The 15,567-nt window shown below is 41.1% G+C and overlaps 2 protein-coding genes across 3 annotated transcripts; both read right to left on the bottom strand.

The window, feature by feature from the left end:
• Positions 1-679: 679 nt before the first annotated feature.
• LOC143128686 (chymotrypsin-like protease CTRL-1) lies at positions 680-3,754 on the bottom strand. The gene is made up of 7 exons (XM_076289864.1): positions 3,633-3,754; positions 3,215-3,318; positions 2,942-3,021; positions 2,419-2,497; positions 1,846-2,026; positions 1,171-1,301; positions 680-975 (listed from the first exon to the last, which is right to left on the bottom strand). Exons 1-7 carry the CDS (start codon positions 3,682-3,684, stop codon positions 814-816), a joined length of 789 nt encoding a protein of 262 aa, XP_076145979.1. The 5' UTR covers positions 3,685-3,754; the 3' UTR covers positions 680-813.
• A 4,146-nt stretch (positions 3,755-7,900) lies between these two features.
• Positions 7,901-14,738, bottom strand: LOC143128643 (GTPase IMAP family member 8-like). 2 transcript variants are annotated; one of them, XM_076289861.1, is made up of 6 exons: positions 14,581-14,738; positions 11,882-12,562; positions 10,811-11,596; positions 10,272-10,355; positions 9,992-10,159; positions 7,901-9,468 (listed from the first exon to the last, which is right to left on the bottom strand). In XM_076289861.1, the coding sequence occupies exons 1-6, from the start codon at positions 14,609-14,611 to the stop codon at positions 9,365-9,367; spliced, it is 1,854 nt and encodes a 617-aa protein (XP_076145976.1). In that variant the 5' UTR covers positions 14,612-14,738; the 3' UTR covers positions 7,901-9,364. The 2 variants fall into 2 exon arrangements, with proteins under 2 accessions (XP_076145976.1, XP_076145977.1); XM_076289862.1 differs by lacking the exons at positions 7,901-9,468; positions 10,272-10,355 and having other exon boundaries at positions 10,072-10,159.
• Positions 14,739-15,567: the final 829 nt, after the last annotated feature.

The raw sequence follows: 15,567 nt of genomic DNA, 5'->3' as shown, positions 1-15,567 counted from the left end.
TATTTGATTATTTTTTCCACAAAATGCTTCAATATTTGTGTTTTATTTTTCTCTGGGAAGTACTGTTTTAGGTAAAGGTCTTCAAATCCGTTTTTTGATCACTGTTTCAACCTTGAAAATCAAATGAACAGAAGGTACACGGACCTAACAACCTGGCAGTGATGGGCAAAATGTAGTGAGCTAAGCTACAAGCTACTCTAGGCCTATTAGCTACTCTTAAAGGAGAAATCCAAAAACCATAGTTTTTTACCTAGCTTGAGTTGCATCAGCCAACAGTTAGAGCTTACGGGCAGCTACAGTGCTACACTCTGGTTCTTGAGCCCCCATGTTCATGCCCCCAAATGTAGTGATGTAGCTGCCTGCCTGCTTTACCATTTTTTTTTCACGTACTGACAATATTCAGTGACTTTCAGATCTATGAATATTCAGATCTATATGAAAAATTGACTGATTTATCTTTAATGCTTAATTTATTTTCTAAGTAGCTTGCCCATAACTGGAACCTGGTAATACTACAGAAACAAATAAGACTTCCTTTTAGTGTAGTTTCATCTTAAATTGTCATGTTTAATTAATAATGTTGCGGAATGTATATAAAAGTCTGTGTTGAATGCATGAAAAAAAATATTTATCTGTTTGAAATTGTAAGAGTCTGGCAATACTAAAAAAAAAAAAAAATGCTACCTTTTACAGAACAGTTTCATCTTACCTAATAACAAAATGGTCAAAACAACTCTGTGGAGATATTTCGTTTTTTAATGACTATTGTTACAGTCTATAGTACATCTTCTCTCAGCTCCAGAGGCTTCAGCTCTAGTTGCGGGCGACGGTCTGGTCGATCCAGCTGCGCAGGTAAGACACGCGGGCGTAGACGGCAGGGCTGCGCACATTGCAGTTGCTGGTGCCCCAGGACACGATGCCAACCTGGGACCACACTCCTCCACTCTCACACACCAGAGGTCCGCCAGAGTCACCCTGGAGAGAGAACACATGGGGCATGATATACTGTGTATTCAGCTCGAGATATAAAGGTGACACACACAGGGTGTGTGTGCATGCGTGCGAGCGTGCATGAGTGTGTGCGTGTGTGTGTGCGTACAAGTGTGTGTGTGTGTGTTTGCGTGTGTGTGTGTGCGTGTGTGTGTGTGCGTGTGTCAGTGGTGTTCTCACCTGGCAGGAGGAGACTCCAGAGGCTCCGGCGCAGATCATGGCGTCGGTGATCCTGTTGCTGCCCCAGTGCTGTCTGCACTGAGCAGGGCTGAGCAGAGGCAGGGCGGTCTGCTGCAGGATACGGGGGCTCGCTGGAGGGGCGGGAGAGAGAGAGCGGACAGAAGAGAGTTATTTTACTGTGCGGTGACAAAACAATTAAAAACATCTTGAAATATGTATGTGTGTGTGTGTGTGTGTGTGTGTGTGTGTGTGTGTGGATAAACATGTGTGAGAATGTGTGTTTCTGGATTAGACACTCACTTGTGGTGTCAGTTTGTGTGTGTGTGTGTGTATGTGTGTGTGTTTGACAGTGTGTGTGACTGTGTGTATACAGGACCCTCAGGTGATGCCAGTCTTGCCCCTAACAGTGGTGACAAAGAAAGAAAGAGAGGGAGAGAGAGAAAGTGTGTTTGTGTGTGTGTGTGTGTGTGTGTGTGTCCTCACAGGTGATGCCAGTCTTCCCCTAACAGTGGTGACAAAGAAAGAAAGTCTGTGTGTGTGCGTGCATGCGTGTGTGTGTGCGTGCGTGTCTGTGTGTGTGTGTGTGTGTGTGTGTGTGTCCTCACAGGTGATACCCCTAACAGTGGTGACAGAGAAAAAGAGAGAGAGAAAGAGTGTGTGTGTGTGCGTCCTCACAGGTGGAGCCGGTTTTGCCCCAGCCGGTGGTGACGCAGCGCATGCCAGCGGGGAAGCTGGTGCTGGAGGAGGCCATGCAGACGGGCGAGACGCGGGACGTCAGCTGGGCGGGGCTGGACAGCTTCAGCAGTGTGATGTCATTGTTGAAGTTGTTGGAATTGTAGTAGGGGTGGGAGATGACCTGCAGGAAGAAGAGACAGAGAGAGAGAGAGAGGAGAGGGAGAGAGACAGAGAGAGAGAGAGAGAGAGACTTCTGAGTGATTCACAAACTAATAATAACAGTGACAGTAATAGTAAAGAGTCTACAGAAGGACATAGAGCGGGTGCAAGACATAGTGATGTTACTGCTGATGAAGTGGGTGATAACCTTAAGAGCAGACAGACCACAGTAAATGGCTTAGATATGGTGTGAAACATGTTGAAAAAAAGGGAAATTAATTAACATTCCTGGAATGTTAGATGGGAGATTGATAGAACATAAAAGAGGCAGACAACACTAAAAGGGAAGTAGGTTATCCCACAGACGGACATGCAGAGGGATGATAAGCCAGCAGGCTGTGACTGGTGCCTCACCTTGGCGATGCTCTTGACCTGGGTGGGCTCAGCAGAGGAGCCGCGGTCGTGCTCCCCGAGGACCACGCGGTGAGAGGCACTGGAGACACAGAGATAACAACCAGCATGTAAGAGGATGTGTACAAGTGTGTAGAGACATGTAGCACTGGATGAGAGTGATGGGCTGGACACCTGGACACACACACACACGCACCCTATGCACGCACGCACACACACACGCACGCACACACACACAGACACACACGCACGCACACAGACACACACACACACACACACACACACACACACACACAAACACACTTTATTTTGCTCTCAGACATACAGTACACACACACACAGACACACACACACACACACAGAGGCACAGACAAACACACACAGAGGCACAGACACACACACACACACACAGAGGCACAGACACACACACACAGAGGCACAGACACACACACACACACAGAGGCACAGACACACACACACAGAGGCACAGACACACACACACACAGAGGCACACACACACACACACCTGACACGGCAATGGGCAGCAGTGAGGACCCAGTACTGGTTGATCAGAGAACCTCCGCAGAAGTGGAATCCATTAGATTGCTGTGTGTCAGAGAGGAAGAAGAAAAGGAAAATAACTTTAAGAGCTTTAAGAATGTTAGAAGAACATTTAGATAACTCATTTAATTACTCATTCAACTCATTTCTAAAACATTTGCAGATGGCACACTATACGTATGGTTAGTTTCTAACCTTAATAATCTATAGTAAAAATTGACTTTGACTTTGAGCGTACCTGAAGAGACACCTGCCAGGGCCAGGAGCCGGACACGGCGTTCTCTCCGTTGACGATCTTGTTGTAGCCGCTCACCTGGGGCTTGATGGAGGGAACCCCACAGCCTGAGGGCGGAAGAGAATACAGAACAAGAGGGGTTGGAGAGTGACTGACCACAGTGACATAATAACTTCACAATAATGTCAATATCATAAATCTGATCAATGGCTATTCTATTCTTTAAGCCATTGCAGTACAAAACAGTGCAGTACTTTACATCCATATGTATTCTTTTTTCTGTGTGTAGAGTGTAAATCTTCATATCTGTGATTTTCATGATTTAATCACTGTGAGGTTTCGAAATAGTTCAAACCAGACACCAAGTGCCAAGTAGTTTAAGACAGACAGAATAAACAGCAACACTAAACGCCCCACTCACCCAGGGCAGACACCACGAGGGCGAAACAGCTGGCAATCCAAAGCATGGCCATCGTAGTGTGTCCACAGATGTACCACGGCACTGGAACCCTCTTCTGCTCTTATACCCTCTGACTGACGGGGGCTGTGTCTGATGACGCAGCACTGGCTGATTCGGCTGGGAAAGTACCAAGGTGCTACCTGCCAGGTGCTCCAATCTCACAACATGAACACATTTTTTTTTTGCACTGCAGTTACGGATAAAGGCAGCCTAGAGGCCAGACTGTTGAGTAAACATGTAAACATGGGCCAGCTTGAATGTATATCAAGATATGGGGCCCTGGCCTGACATGAGGGGGTTGTGATTATGCCGTGGCCTTGTGTGCAAATGTTTGAGAACACCACTACTGGTGTTCTGAGAACACCACCTTCAGTTAGTTACTTTTTAGATCATTGTACAGTACATTTTGCCTTTACTCATAAAATAACAATTAAAAATGGGGGGGGGGGGGGGTACACTTTTAGTAAATCTGTGCATTTTGTTTATTGTTTATGATGGTGTTGGCCTCAACATCTATCTATAAAGCAAGAAGCGTCTGTGTGTCTGTCTGTCTGTGGCACGCATATCTCGCTGACCGTTTGTCAGACTGATTTCAGTGCCAAATTTGACGTTGTTTGAATAAGAAATGCAAAAGATATCGTTAAATATATCGGTAAAAGAAGCACATTGGCTTTCGCCGCTAGCCACTCCCCCTCCCACACACCACTGTACTGTAAGCTACCAGTGAGGATAGAAGCAGGGCTTTGGCTAAGATGGATCAGTGTAAGTTATACGGGTAAAAACTTAACATGTCTGACTTAAACAATAAAGTGAACTCCACGGATTTTGCAACACGCCAAGACACACAGGTATGCAGTGGCTCTTCATTCTTCAAAATGACGTAAAAAATGATGTGCAATAAACGGACACTTCGAATAGCCCAGGCTACTTTGGACTGTCTTTAGACTTTGAATAAGCAAACGACAGTTCCAACTGCAAGGTCCTAAATTGAAACGAGCGATAATGGTCCCGATTAAAGAACGTCTCAGAATGCCACACATGCAAAGCATAACCAGCGATAAGCAACGAGTGGCAGAAAGAGTGTGATGTCACTTAAAGGGCCACCAGAGACTGATTTAAACCATCGCTTTAAATTCTGCTCACTTCACATTTATTATGACCGCCGCGCAGCGAAGCGGCGGTCATATAGGTTTAGTCAGATTTATTATTCTTTTTATTTATTTATTTATTTTTTTCTTTTTCGCATGCCCAAATTTCTGTCAATGATTCCCGGGACACTGAAAGACCGGGGTACACGAAACTTGGTGGGCATGTAACCCCACATGGATAGCATGGAACCATCGTTTTTCGTTTTGATCTGTAGCCCCCCCGCTGGACTGGACCCCCCGAAAGGAGGGTAGGGCAGACACAGTTCTCTGTGAATATCTTGAGAACTGTAGGGCCTAGGATGACCATTTTTTTCCGTATGTTTGCCTCCAGGGGTCATGTTAACCCATTTCATGTGCACACATGTGCACAAACAGATACACACACACACACACACACATACATTCACAGTAATCATATGTATGACACATACTCACACAGTAGACATATGTACGCTTGCATGCACAGGCACATACGCAGGCATACACACAAGCACGCACACACACACACACACACACACACACACACACACGCATAACATAAACATGTACATGCACACATGCACACAATTCAAGAATTTCTCAGAATTATGAACAGGCAAGATGGAGGTGGGGTTGTATAAAATGAATTTTACATGTGAAATCTATGAACTAATCATGTTTTGGTACTTGTTGTCTAGCAGATACCAGTGAGAATTGAGTGTGGATAATGCAATTTAGTGAGACAGTTAGAATCATATAGGCCTTTCAGCGTGATTTATTTTTGTGGAAAAAATGTGCTGGACTGGGCGGCGGTCATATTTTGTACCGCTCTGCGGTACATCTAGTTATATTATCTGTAGGCCTATTCATTATTGAATGCTTACCTGGAATTATGTTTTTCCCTATTCTATTTTCAAAGCAGGCCTACCTGCAGGCATGTAATTGGGCTACAGGAATAGCATGTTTGAACGGGCACTGCACTAGTCATTAACAATGTTGATTGTGAATACTACATGTATATAATAAAGTTGACTTGATATGTATTTGCATTTCCAAAATATTGGAAAATTATTCTTTTTTTTATAAAAGTCATAATAACACAATATAGGCATCCCATAGCTTATATCGCATACTGAACATGAAAATGCACACAAGACTATAGACCCCTTCACGGTTCACGTCACAGAAAAGATGTGCGCATGTTGGGGTCAGTAAACTTTCCGTCCCATTGAATTACTTATGCTACTTATACTACTTTAACTTATACTTACACTACTTTTTTGGATGTATACACACTGGGCAACCATGTCGGGCACTTCAGTTGGCCACTTGCTAACGTCGTCTACCCATTCTGTTATCAGCTGATATAGTAAAAGTGCAAAGTGATACCAGTGAGAATAGAATTCTGTTATATTCTTTGGTTGCCCAGGGTTGCATTCTGTCTTCTTCTTGTTGGAGCCATCTCCAAGGCCTGATGGGTAGATCAGGATCACAAATGAAACTGTAGCTGAAGGAAGTGGGCTGACTTGGGCATTCAACAGGATCTGAGCCCAGTCGCTCTGTGGATCCATCTCAAGGAATATCTCTATTAATTTCACTAGACATAAGGGTGTAAATCTGTCAGGACAGTGACAAAAGCACCGCAGAAAGACTCGGCCAGCTTGAAAGAAAGAGTCTCAAAATATCCAAATCTTAACCAGGTTCAAATGGAATCAAAAAAAGGACACCTCATGGTCCAAAAGGTGATGACATGACATCATGCTGAGTTCTTCCCAAACCAACTCCTTAATTGGACTTCCAAAGTCTGCAGCTAAGTAAATCCTAGGTTTCAATACCACTAAAACAAATAGCTCACTTTAATTTTCTTAATTTATATATTGTCAATACAATTTTAAATGAACAGGGCACTACAGCAGAATTGCTCTCGGGGTCCCCCTACAGTTTTCAAGTGCAAGTGTCTGTTATCACTGTAAATACTTGTAGCAGAATTAGGGCTGTCAATCGATTAAAAAAAAAAATCTAATTAATTACATACTCTGTGATTAATTAATCTAAATTAATCGCATATATAATCTTTGCTGTGAAAGTATTTTAAATATTTAAATTCAAATGAATCATTGAATAATCAGCATTACTGACATTAAAGTTCAAAAACTCTTTCATTATTATTTTCACTGTTCAAATAATGGCCATAATAATCTATGATATGACCTAATATGCTGAGGAAATAAATTCAGCAGTGCTTTGGGAAGAAGTTTTTTTTTCACATACAAGGCATTTCAGGCCACAGATATAACCTAGGGGACACAATGAAAATAAATTAACACTCCCCTCAATGTCAACACTTATTTCTTTGCATTGATGTGCGACTATAGAGTTGATGAACTCCGGTGATATGCAAATTCCTTGCTGCAGACATTGCAGAGGACTTTATTTTCAACACTTTATTTTTATCCATTAAATTAACACCATCAGGCCATTTTTTAAAAAAGAAATGTTCCAATCAATGATCCAGGCAGCACGTTTTCTGCTCTCTCCTTCATTTTACAGTCTTTTGATTTTGAGATTCAAATGGAATGCTGCCACTCATCTTTTTGCCACTCAGTGATAGTAACCACGGTGACTCATGCTGTGACATTGTGTGCATTCCCTCTGTAACATCATATCTTCAGAAACTGTTGCCATTCATTATCAATCATGTGTTATGGTTTAGCAGTTATCGTTCATTTACATGTTTTTTTTCTAATGTTCATGAATACTATTCATGGACACTAGAATATAGGTTTAACAGAAACGTTTTCTGAAAAATTATGCAAAGCCAAAGTCACAGTAAAATTACTGAAATCATAGGGAGATAATGATAGCAACCACAGCACATAATGGTCATAATGCAATCCATTTTTCTGACTAGGCTATGTCAATGTGGCTCACGTGTAGATAGTTTTTAGTCTAAAGTTTGTCTAAGAACACAGGTGGCATAAGTTGTTGCTGCAACTATTGGTTTAATTGTGATGACCTGCAGAATCATCACCACCAAGCACTAGCTTAGAAACACAGAAACTCTCCACCTTTAAAAAGTAATCAAAGCACAAGAGAATATGGTTATAATATAGTAAAGTGTTTACTTGGAATAGATTACATAACAACAAGGGGAGGCACGGTAAACTAAACTAAGAGATAAATATTGGAAAAAGAGAAAAAGTACGACAAATGAGAGGTTTATGTCATGTCACACAGTCTTGCGAGATGCCTTGCCATCTTCTCCCAGACCCAATGGTGTCGCATGGTTGCTCTTTTGCAGGTACACTGGCTCCGTGGACGGCCCTTGTATAGTCAGGCAAGGAAGAGAGGAGGCGAAATAGTAAATTAAATGGATAAAAGGATAAGAGAAGTCAGGAGCATGCTGGAGGAAGAAAGAATGAGCAAAAGGAAAGTGGAGAGAAGAGGAAGTGAAGAAGAAGTGAAAAGTTACTGACATCATAGTGTGCATAGAAAGGTGCCTCCCACTCAGTGTTACAGAGACAAGTGTCTACAGAATGTTCAGTATAAAGAAAAATAACACGTTAAGAGAAACAAAAACTAAAACAGATTAAATGAACAGGCATGAACACAGTTCATACATGGAATTGGTGGGCTACAATAGTAGATTCATTAAAATACAATTAAAATCCTTTAATTATCAACAGCTCAGAGAGAAAAGGCAGTACAGCATAGCATTATGAAAGGCACTTTGTGTAGAAACTTTAACTTGTACAGCACGCATGGACCAACAGGTTGATATTTTTAACACTCATGACAAATTACATCCGGCAGTATAGCAAGAGAGGTTCTCAGCCAGGTCATATATTTCCAGTGGGGCGTGTTTTACACGGACCTGGTTGGATGTTGCACCTAATGAATGAGCATGTTAAGATACTAAAGTGTTGCCCTATTAAACATAAACAAGATATTCAGTGCCTGAGTGAACATGAAAGATGCATATAACATGATTATTTGCATCTTTGCCGAGCTGACACTCCACCAGAAATACATGAGCTGGTTAAAGAGTCTTATGTGGCATACAGTCAACTAATACATATTTAAATATAATAATAATACATTTTAATTAATGCAAAAAATGGCAATTGATGTTAATTAATATAATTAAATATTATACTTTACTTTATTTCTCCTGAAGTAAATTTATTCTCTGGGAACACACATACACACTTAGAGCAGTGGGTAGCCCTTGATCCAGCATCCATGGAGCAGCTTGAGTTCAGGTGACTTGGTCAACGGTGCCTCATCCACGGATGTGGATGTTGGAGAATGCTATTCAATCACTATCCCCACCCACATTTGTCCCACCAGTCAGGGATCAAACCACCCTTCGGTTACAAGTCTGATTTGCTGACCAGTGGGCCACAGATACCCAATCTGTTGTCATGCATCACAGTCAGTTTCTTTATGCTACAATTTCTATTTCTATTTCAAGACTTCTTACTGATGTTAAATGATAATAAACTGATGTCCTAGGTCATATTGTGAAATCAATATAGAAGACCTTTCACAGTGGAGTGAAGGAATTCACTCTGATTCATATCCAGAAACTCCAGACCATCCTTCAAACCATCTCTGAACCTTTTGACGGGAGTCTTCCCTTTCTCTCTCATCAGCATCTGACGAAGGACCTGCAGATTGTTAGAGGTTATATGAGGTGTCCTCTGACAAAGGTGCTATTGATGCTGTATTTTGTTGCCTTTTTATCAGTTATTCTACCATTTTAATAATATGCATTCATTACAAAGATGTACTAAGCCCCTGGTGATTTTTTTTGTCTGAGCTCCTTAGTGTTCCCTTTCAATATAATTGTGCATTCCCTCACAATAGTTGTTTAATTCCTATTGCAATACAGTTTACTATCTGAAATAATTAAAACAATATATATATTGGGCCTTAATTCAAATGCTGGGCAAAGTGTGAAGTCAGTCAATGAGCAAAGTGTTTTGTGCTAAAGCTATATAGCTATATATTATGTGGCATATGAGAGTTTTAAAGTACAATGTTTGCTTAGTGTCTTGCTCATGGTATTAAATTAGCAAAATAGAGTTTGCTTAGTTGTTGAAATAGCTTTAGTTAGACTTCCCTTTGCCTGGCACTTAAATTAGGGCCCAGGATCTCTATCAATGACAATTCTTCCCTGTGAGAGCTCACCGTACAATCCTTGGAGCTGTAACATAATTCCACGGACTCTGTCCATGATCACTGCCTCTCGTCTCCCCCACTCACGCGCTAACAGCTCGGTCATTCCATCAGTGGGACTCTGGGGTTTGTCCGCAGGTCCTTGAAGCCGACATTCAGTCTGTTTTTCATTGCCACTTTCTGATGTTATTAACATGGAACACATAGCATTCATAGGACAGTTCATTAGATTCTACTATATTAAGCAAAAATATGAACTGCTGGTAAAATTAAGAGTAGAAGAAAGTTCAACCTGGAGTCACTTTCGATGACACATTTAGTTGAGATGTATGTGCACTCATTTCCTTCTCTTTCTGTGGTGGCTCACTTTCATGAACTGGAAATTCAGTTGTTAACATATATGAACAGGTTACTAGTGTTTGTGTGTTTTGAGCTCTTGATAAGAATATGTGGGTGATACATACACAACATTTCTAAATTAGCTGAACAGCAAGTGAACTGTACTTACATTTCTGCTTTGTAAAGCTAATTAAGATCATGTTAACTACAACAAAAGGAATTAAATCAAATTGAAGTGAGGCACCATGATGGTTCTTCCCTGCAAAATACACTTACCCATGCTACCATTGGCTGTGTGATTGCTTTAGGGTTATCTGTACTCAGGCTTTTTCAAAGCCTGTTAAGATCATGCTAACTAGAATAAAACAAATCAATCAAATTGAACTGATGTACCAAGAACACTTTTTTGCCAGCATGTAAACATATTTTCATATAAAATTTAAATGATCTCACAAGTTTGAAACAATCCCCAAGTACGAATGATTAACTCACAGTCAGGACGATCTGCTCCACTCTGGTTTCCTTTCAGCTCAGGATCAATCATCTGCTTCCACATATTGTTAATCTTCTCCTCCAGCTGTCTGTCCAGCCTTTTCCACTCATGATCCAGTGGATTCACAACCTCCATCTTTGCCCCATCTGGTTCTTCATCTGTTTCCTTGGACTTGTTTTTCCATTCTTCAGTAGACAGGCTGTAGAGACTGTTGCCTGCTACCATCTCTTCTACCTTTTCTAGCAGCTCTCTAACCTGAGAGCCATCTCCTCTATTCTTGTTGTCAAAGACATGGTACCTGTTCCCACATTTCTCCACAAGCCACCTGAGGGGTTCTCCTTCACTCTCAATGTGCTCCTCGATTCTTGTACCTCCTAGCTGATCGCCCCAAGTAAAGAGTATGAGTGTGTGTCTCCAGACCTGTTCACCGAAGATCTTCATGTTATCTTCAATGATCTTCCTCTGATCCTCCAGGAAGGACACATCTGCGGGAACCACCAGGAGGAAGGCATGGGGATGCTTAGAACCCAGGGTCAGGCTCTTCTTCAGTTCCGTCTTAACACTATCAGGGGTGTTCTTGGCTGGGAAATACTTCCACCATCCTGGAGTGTCGATCACTGTGACACACCGCCCTTCCACCTTTCCCGATTTTTTGTTAGACTGAACAGTTATGTTTCGGGTGACCAATTCTTCTCCATCCAGGATGGTTTTTCTTACAGAGCTTTTCCCAGAACTCACCCAACCAAGCAAGACAATTCTCATTTCTGTTAAAGGCTTCACTTCACCTGAAGCAATACATATTTAACAGTTATGTATACATACTGTAGCACAGAACACAATGAGACAGTAATTCTCATACAGTGAAGGTCTGCAAAAAATGTATTGTAATTATATTTTTCATATCAGTAGTTGCAAAAAGCTTGCATAAATATTTGAGACTAAAATGGTTTAATGCCCTTCAACATTCAGGTAGGTCACATAGAAACTATACATGTGGTTGTTATAAAAATTACCTCATTTGATAGAATTTGATAGACTTTTGCTAATAGATCTGGTTAAAACAAGCTCACCTTGTTGTTGCAGCATTTGTCTTTGCTCAGTAATACAGTCCTGCCTGGATTTAGCTCTCACTTTCACTGCAGCCTTTTTCTCTTCGACCTCTTTTAAAGTCTCCATGTCAATCTGGAAATAACTTCCACTGTTAGCCAAATTCACAGCCACTAACTTCTTTAGCAGCTCAATGACCTGGTCAGTATCTTTGCTGTGGTTGTCAACAACGTGATACCTGTTCTCACATTTCTGTATTACCCACTTCAGAGCCACTCCCTGACTTTCAATGTGCTGTTCTATGCTTTTACCCTTCAGAGAGTCTCCTCTGGTAAAGACTACAATGGTGTGTCTCCAGATATTCTCCCCAAAGAGTCCCAAGTGCTGCTCTACAACCTTCCTGTTTCTCTCAGTGAATGGGGCATCAGTCTCAACTGTCAGAAGGAAGGCATGTGGTCCAGGTGCACACAGACACACACTCAACACTAGGTCTTGCTTCATCAACTCTGCTGTGTCTGTCAGCAAATAGCCCGTCCACCATCCACGCGTGTCAATCAAGGTGACCCTCCTGCCACTAATGTCACCCTCTCTTTTCAAACAACCAGCATGTCGCTCTCCTCCTCCTCCGGGTTCCTGGCTTAGCACAGTGTTGATCACGGACGTCTTGCCTGACTGGCTTCCACCCAGCAGAACCACCCGCAGCGCTGCAATAGACACATAGAGCTATTCACATAATACCATATACTGTATAATGGAGAGTTCATGCTAACATGGTTGTAAAATAAAATGCATATGATCTCTATAGGTTGTATGACAAAAGGCTTTTAAATGGTGTAATTTGACGACTGACACAATTATCTGAGATTCAGTACTCAGAAACAATTCAAGATCTACACAATACAAGTCTTTTAAAAGGAACAGCTTCAAATCGGTGACTTACCACCTGGATCAAGTTGGTTTTGAGACATTTCCTCCTTATTCACAGACAAATATATCTATTCTGAGCAGTAGTGTCAAAATAAATCGCAGTCTTTCAAATATCTCCTGCACACTAAAAAGTACATACTGTACAAATGTTCAAACATTCAGCTCACAGAATGAATAGGCCTCCTTTCTCTGGTGTGACACATTAAAAATAAAGCTAAAGTGATCTGTTTGTTTTAGCTTGAGGGTTCATAAACCAGACTGACTGCATGTCACAGCAAGCCATCAGTAGGCTACATCTGAAGAGTAGAAGAAAGAGATGCCAAAAATTTGTTTTTTGTTGTTTGCTCCCATTTTATGTGACACCCTTACAAAAATGAAATGTTTGCGGCAGATTTGCAGCAAACTTTTGGGTGAACTTTGTGGAAACAAATGAGTTCACTAGAAAATATTGCCAGAAGTTGGCGAGTGTTGGCCGCTAAAGGCAAAGTTCCAGCAAAGTTCTGGCAAAGTAGGAGTATGTGTAGAGACTACTGCCATATTAAGTATAAGTATATATACTCTTTTGATCCCGTGAGGGAAATTTGGTCTCTGCATTTATCCCAATCCATGAATTAGTGAAACACACTCAGCACACATGCAGTGAACACACAGTGAGGTGAAGCACACACTAATCCCGGCGCAGTGAGTTGCCTGGAACAACAGCGGCGCTCGGGGAGCAGTGAGGGGTTAGGTGCCTTGCTCAAGGGCACTACAGCCGTGCCTACTGGTCGGGGTTCGAACCGGCAACCCTCCGGTAACAAGTTCGAAGCGCTAACCAGGCATTTCTATGTAGGATTCTTTGAGTGCTGTCTCTAATTAAAGCTAACAATTAAGGACAAGAGAAAGGAGGCATAGCTCAAGGACTCATCACTGCTGCCACTGCTTTCAAAGTTATTGCACTGTCAATATCTTGTATAACATACACAATATCAGAATCTAAATATATTGGAGCTGGCTTCCAGGCTAGTACTGTATAACTACATTCTTATTGCGGTTGTGAAATCTTCTGATTTGTATGTGCAGTTGGATAGAATGGCTGTACTCAAACTGGTTTAACTACACACATATTTCTTTATGTTATGCCCATTACAACAAGAGTAAATTAAAAAAGAGTACATTAAAAAAAGAATGTCATTAGCCAAAGGTCTGTTGTACATCTGCTAGACTAATGGTAAAACATGTGTAATACTGTAAAAATAGCTATTGAGATTATTAGGTACATGTGACATAAAAGATTGGGCCTCGTTACATAGCTAAACACAGATCAAATTAACAGCATAGCAGGCCCAGACAGGACAGCAACAAACAACCAAGAAGTTCAAGCTGACTATAAATAACAAACATCAGACAATATGGACAAAGAGGCAGAGAGGAGCTGAAGAGAGGCCAGATTAGTAACGCATATTATCTAAACTCACTATACAGTAGACATGACAACACAAACACAGTACTGTATCATAAGACACTACTAGGTGTGTGACAAAATACAGCATAAAATGGACGTAATGTAAGTACAGTACATGAGTGTGGCAATGGATATAGATTATTCACTATTTTATTCCTTGCTAACAAGAATGTTCAAAGCTTATGGGCCATACACCCTTAGTTGTGGCAGAAATGCAATTTAAGTATGTTGAAAATGATGAATGCTGTTTTGTGTAAAGCCACACGCAAACAAACAGGGGAAACCTGAGCCCAAGCCCAAACATGTAACATAGTGAACAACACTTTGTTCTAATTAAATTGTGGGTCTTACCATGCTGCCTTTGATGTTTCTCTTCGGACATGTTTTGGTCTCTTCTTACTTTTTAGTATTTTTTTGGTCTCTTCCTACTGTCCATTTGTAAGAGTGTTGATTGTTGCTGTGCTGCCTAAAAGCGTCCACATCGAAAGTGTCACGTTGAGGCATCTTAAACTAGATTATTATAAACCAGACTGACTGGTTTAAGCAGGAACATGTAAACAAAAAAGACGCTGGTAGACCGCCAAGAGTGATCACACCATTTCCTATCACCTACCGCTATTTCTGCTAATCAAAACACAAAGGGTGGAGCCAGAGCTGACAGAACAATTTACACAAAGCACAACATTAGCTTTATTTGTGCTTCAAAAATGGCTTTAACCTGATTTGACTGAGCCATCAGTATAAACCAGCAATGCTACTGTATATGCCGGTATCACTTCATCAACTAGACAGGCTCAACTCATTTGGCAATATGTGCTCAGATTTTTAGTATTTCTAAAACTGGTTCTCTCAACAAGTACTCAAATTTACATTAGTTTGCTTAAAGTAGTTACATTATTTACATTCACAATGACATTTATAACATGGTAGCAAATCTGTAACCTTTTACATTTTAACCCTCTTGTTGTGTTCGTTTTATGTTCACTACTTTTGTGTTCCTGGTCAAAAATTACCGCTACGCTATGACTTGTTATAAATCCATAGTAACACATATATTATCATCTAATGTTGTGCTAGACCTTTGTATCAACTTATGTTCTATTGGATATTACCAGTTTTGAACTTCCATTTGCTATTCATGGCCTGCAGTCCTCATTGACCTAACCTATAAACATATAAACACCCAAATTGTTATCAAAATGATAAAAATTTGCTCTGTGTGTTCAAATGTCCTGTGTTAACAAAGTCATGGAGCCTCATGATAGTCAGAATAAATTAACTTACTACTTTTTTGAGAGAACAGGAGGGTTAAAGCCTACATGGTGATACGGCACGTTC

The sequence above is a fragment of the Alosa pseudoharengus genome, unplaced genomic scaffold (assembly GCF_046254945.1).
Source record: "Alosa pseudoharengus isolate Yale_2024_CS ecotype anadromous, Long Island Sound unplaced genomic scaffold, YU_APseudo_1.1 YU_APseudo_1.1_scf_1, whole genome shotgun sequence".
Classification (NCBI taxonomy): domain Eukaryota; kingdom Metazoa; phylum Chordata; class Actinopteri; order Clupeiformes; family Clupeidae; genus Alosa; species Alosa pseudoharengus.
The sequence above is the reverse complement of the archived record's forward strand: the minus strand, read 5'-3'. Positions and strand labels throughout refer to the sequence as shown.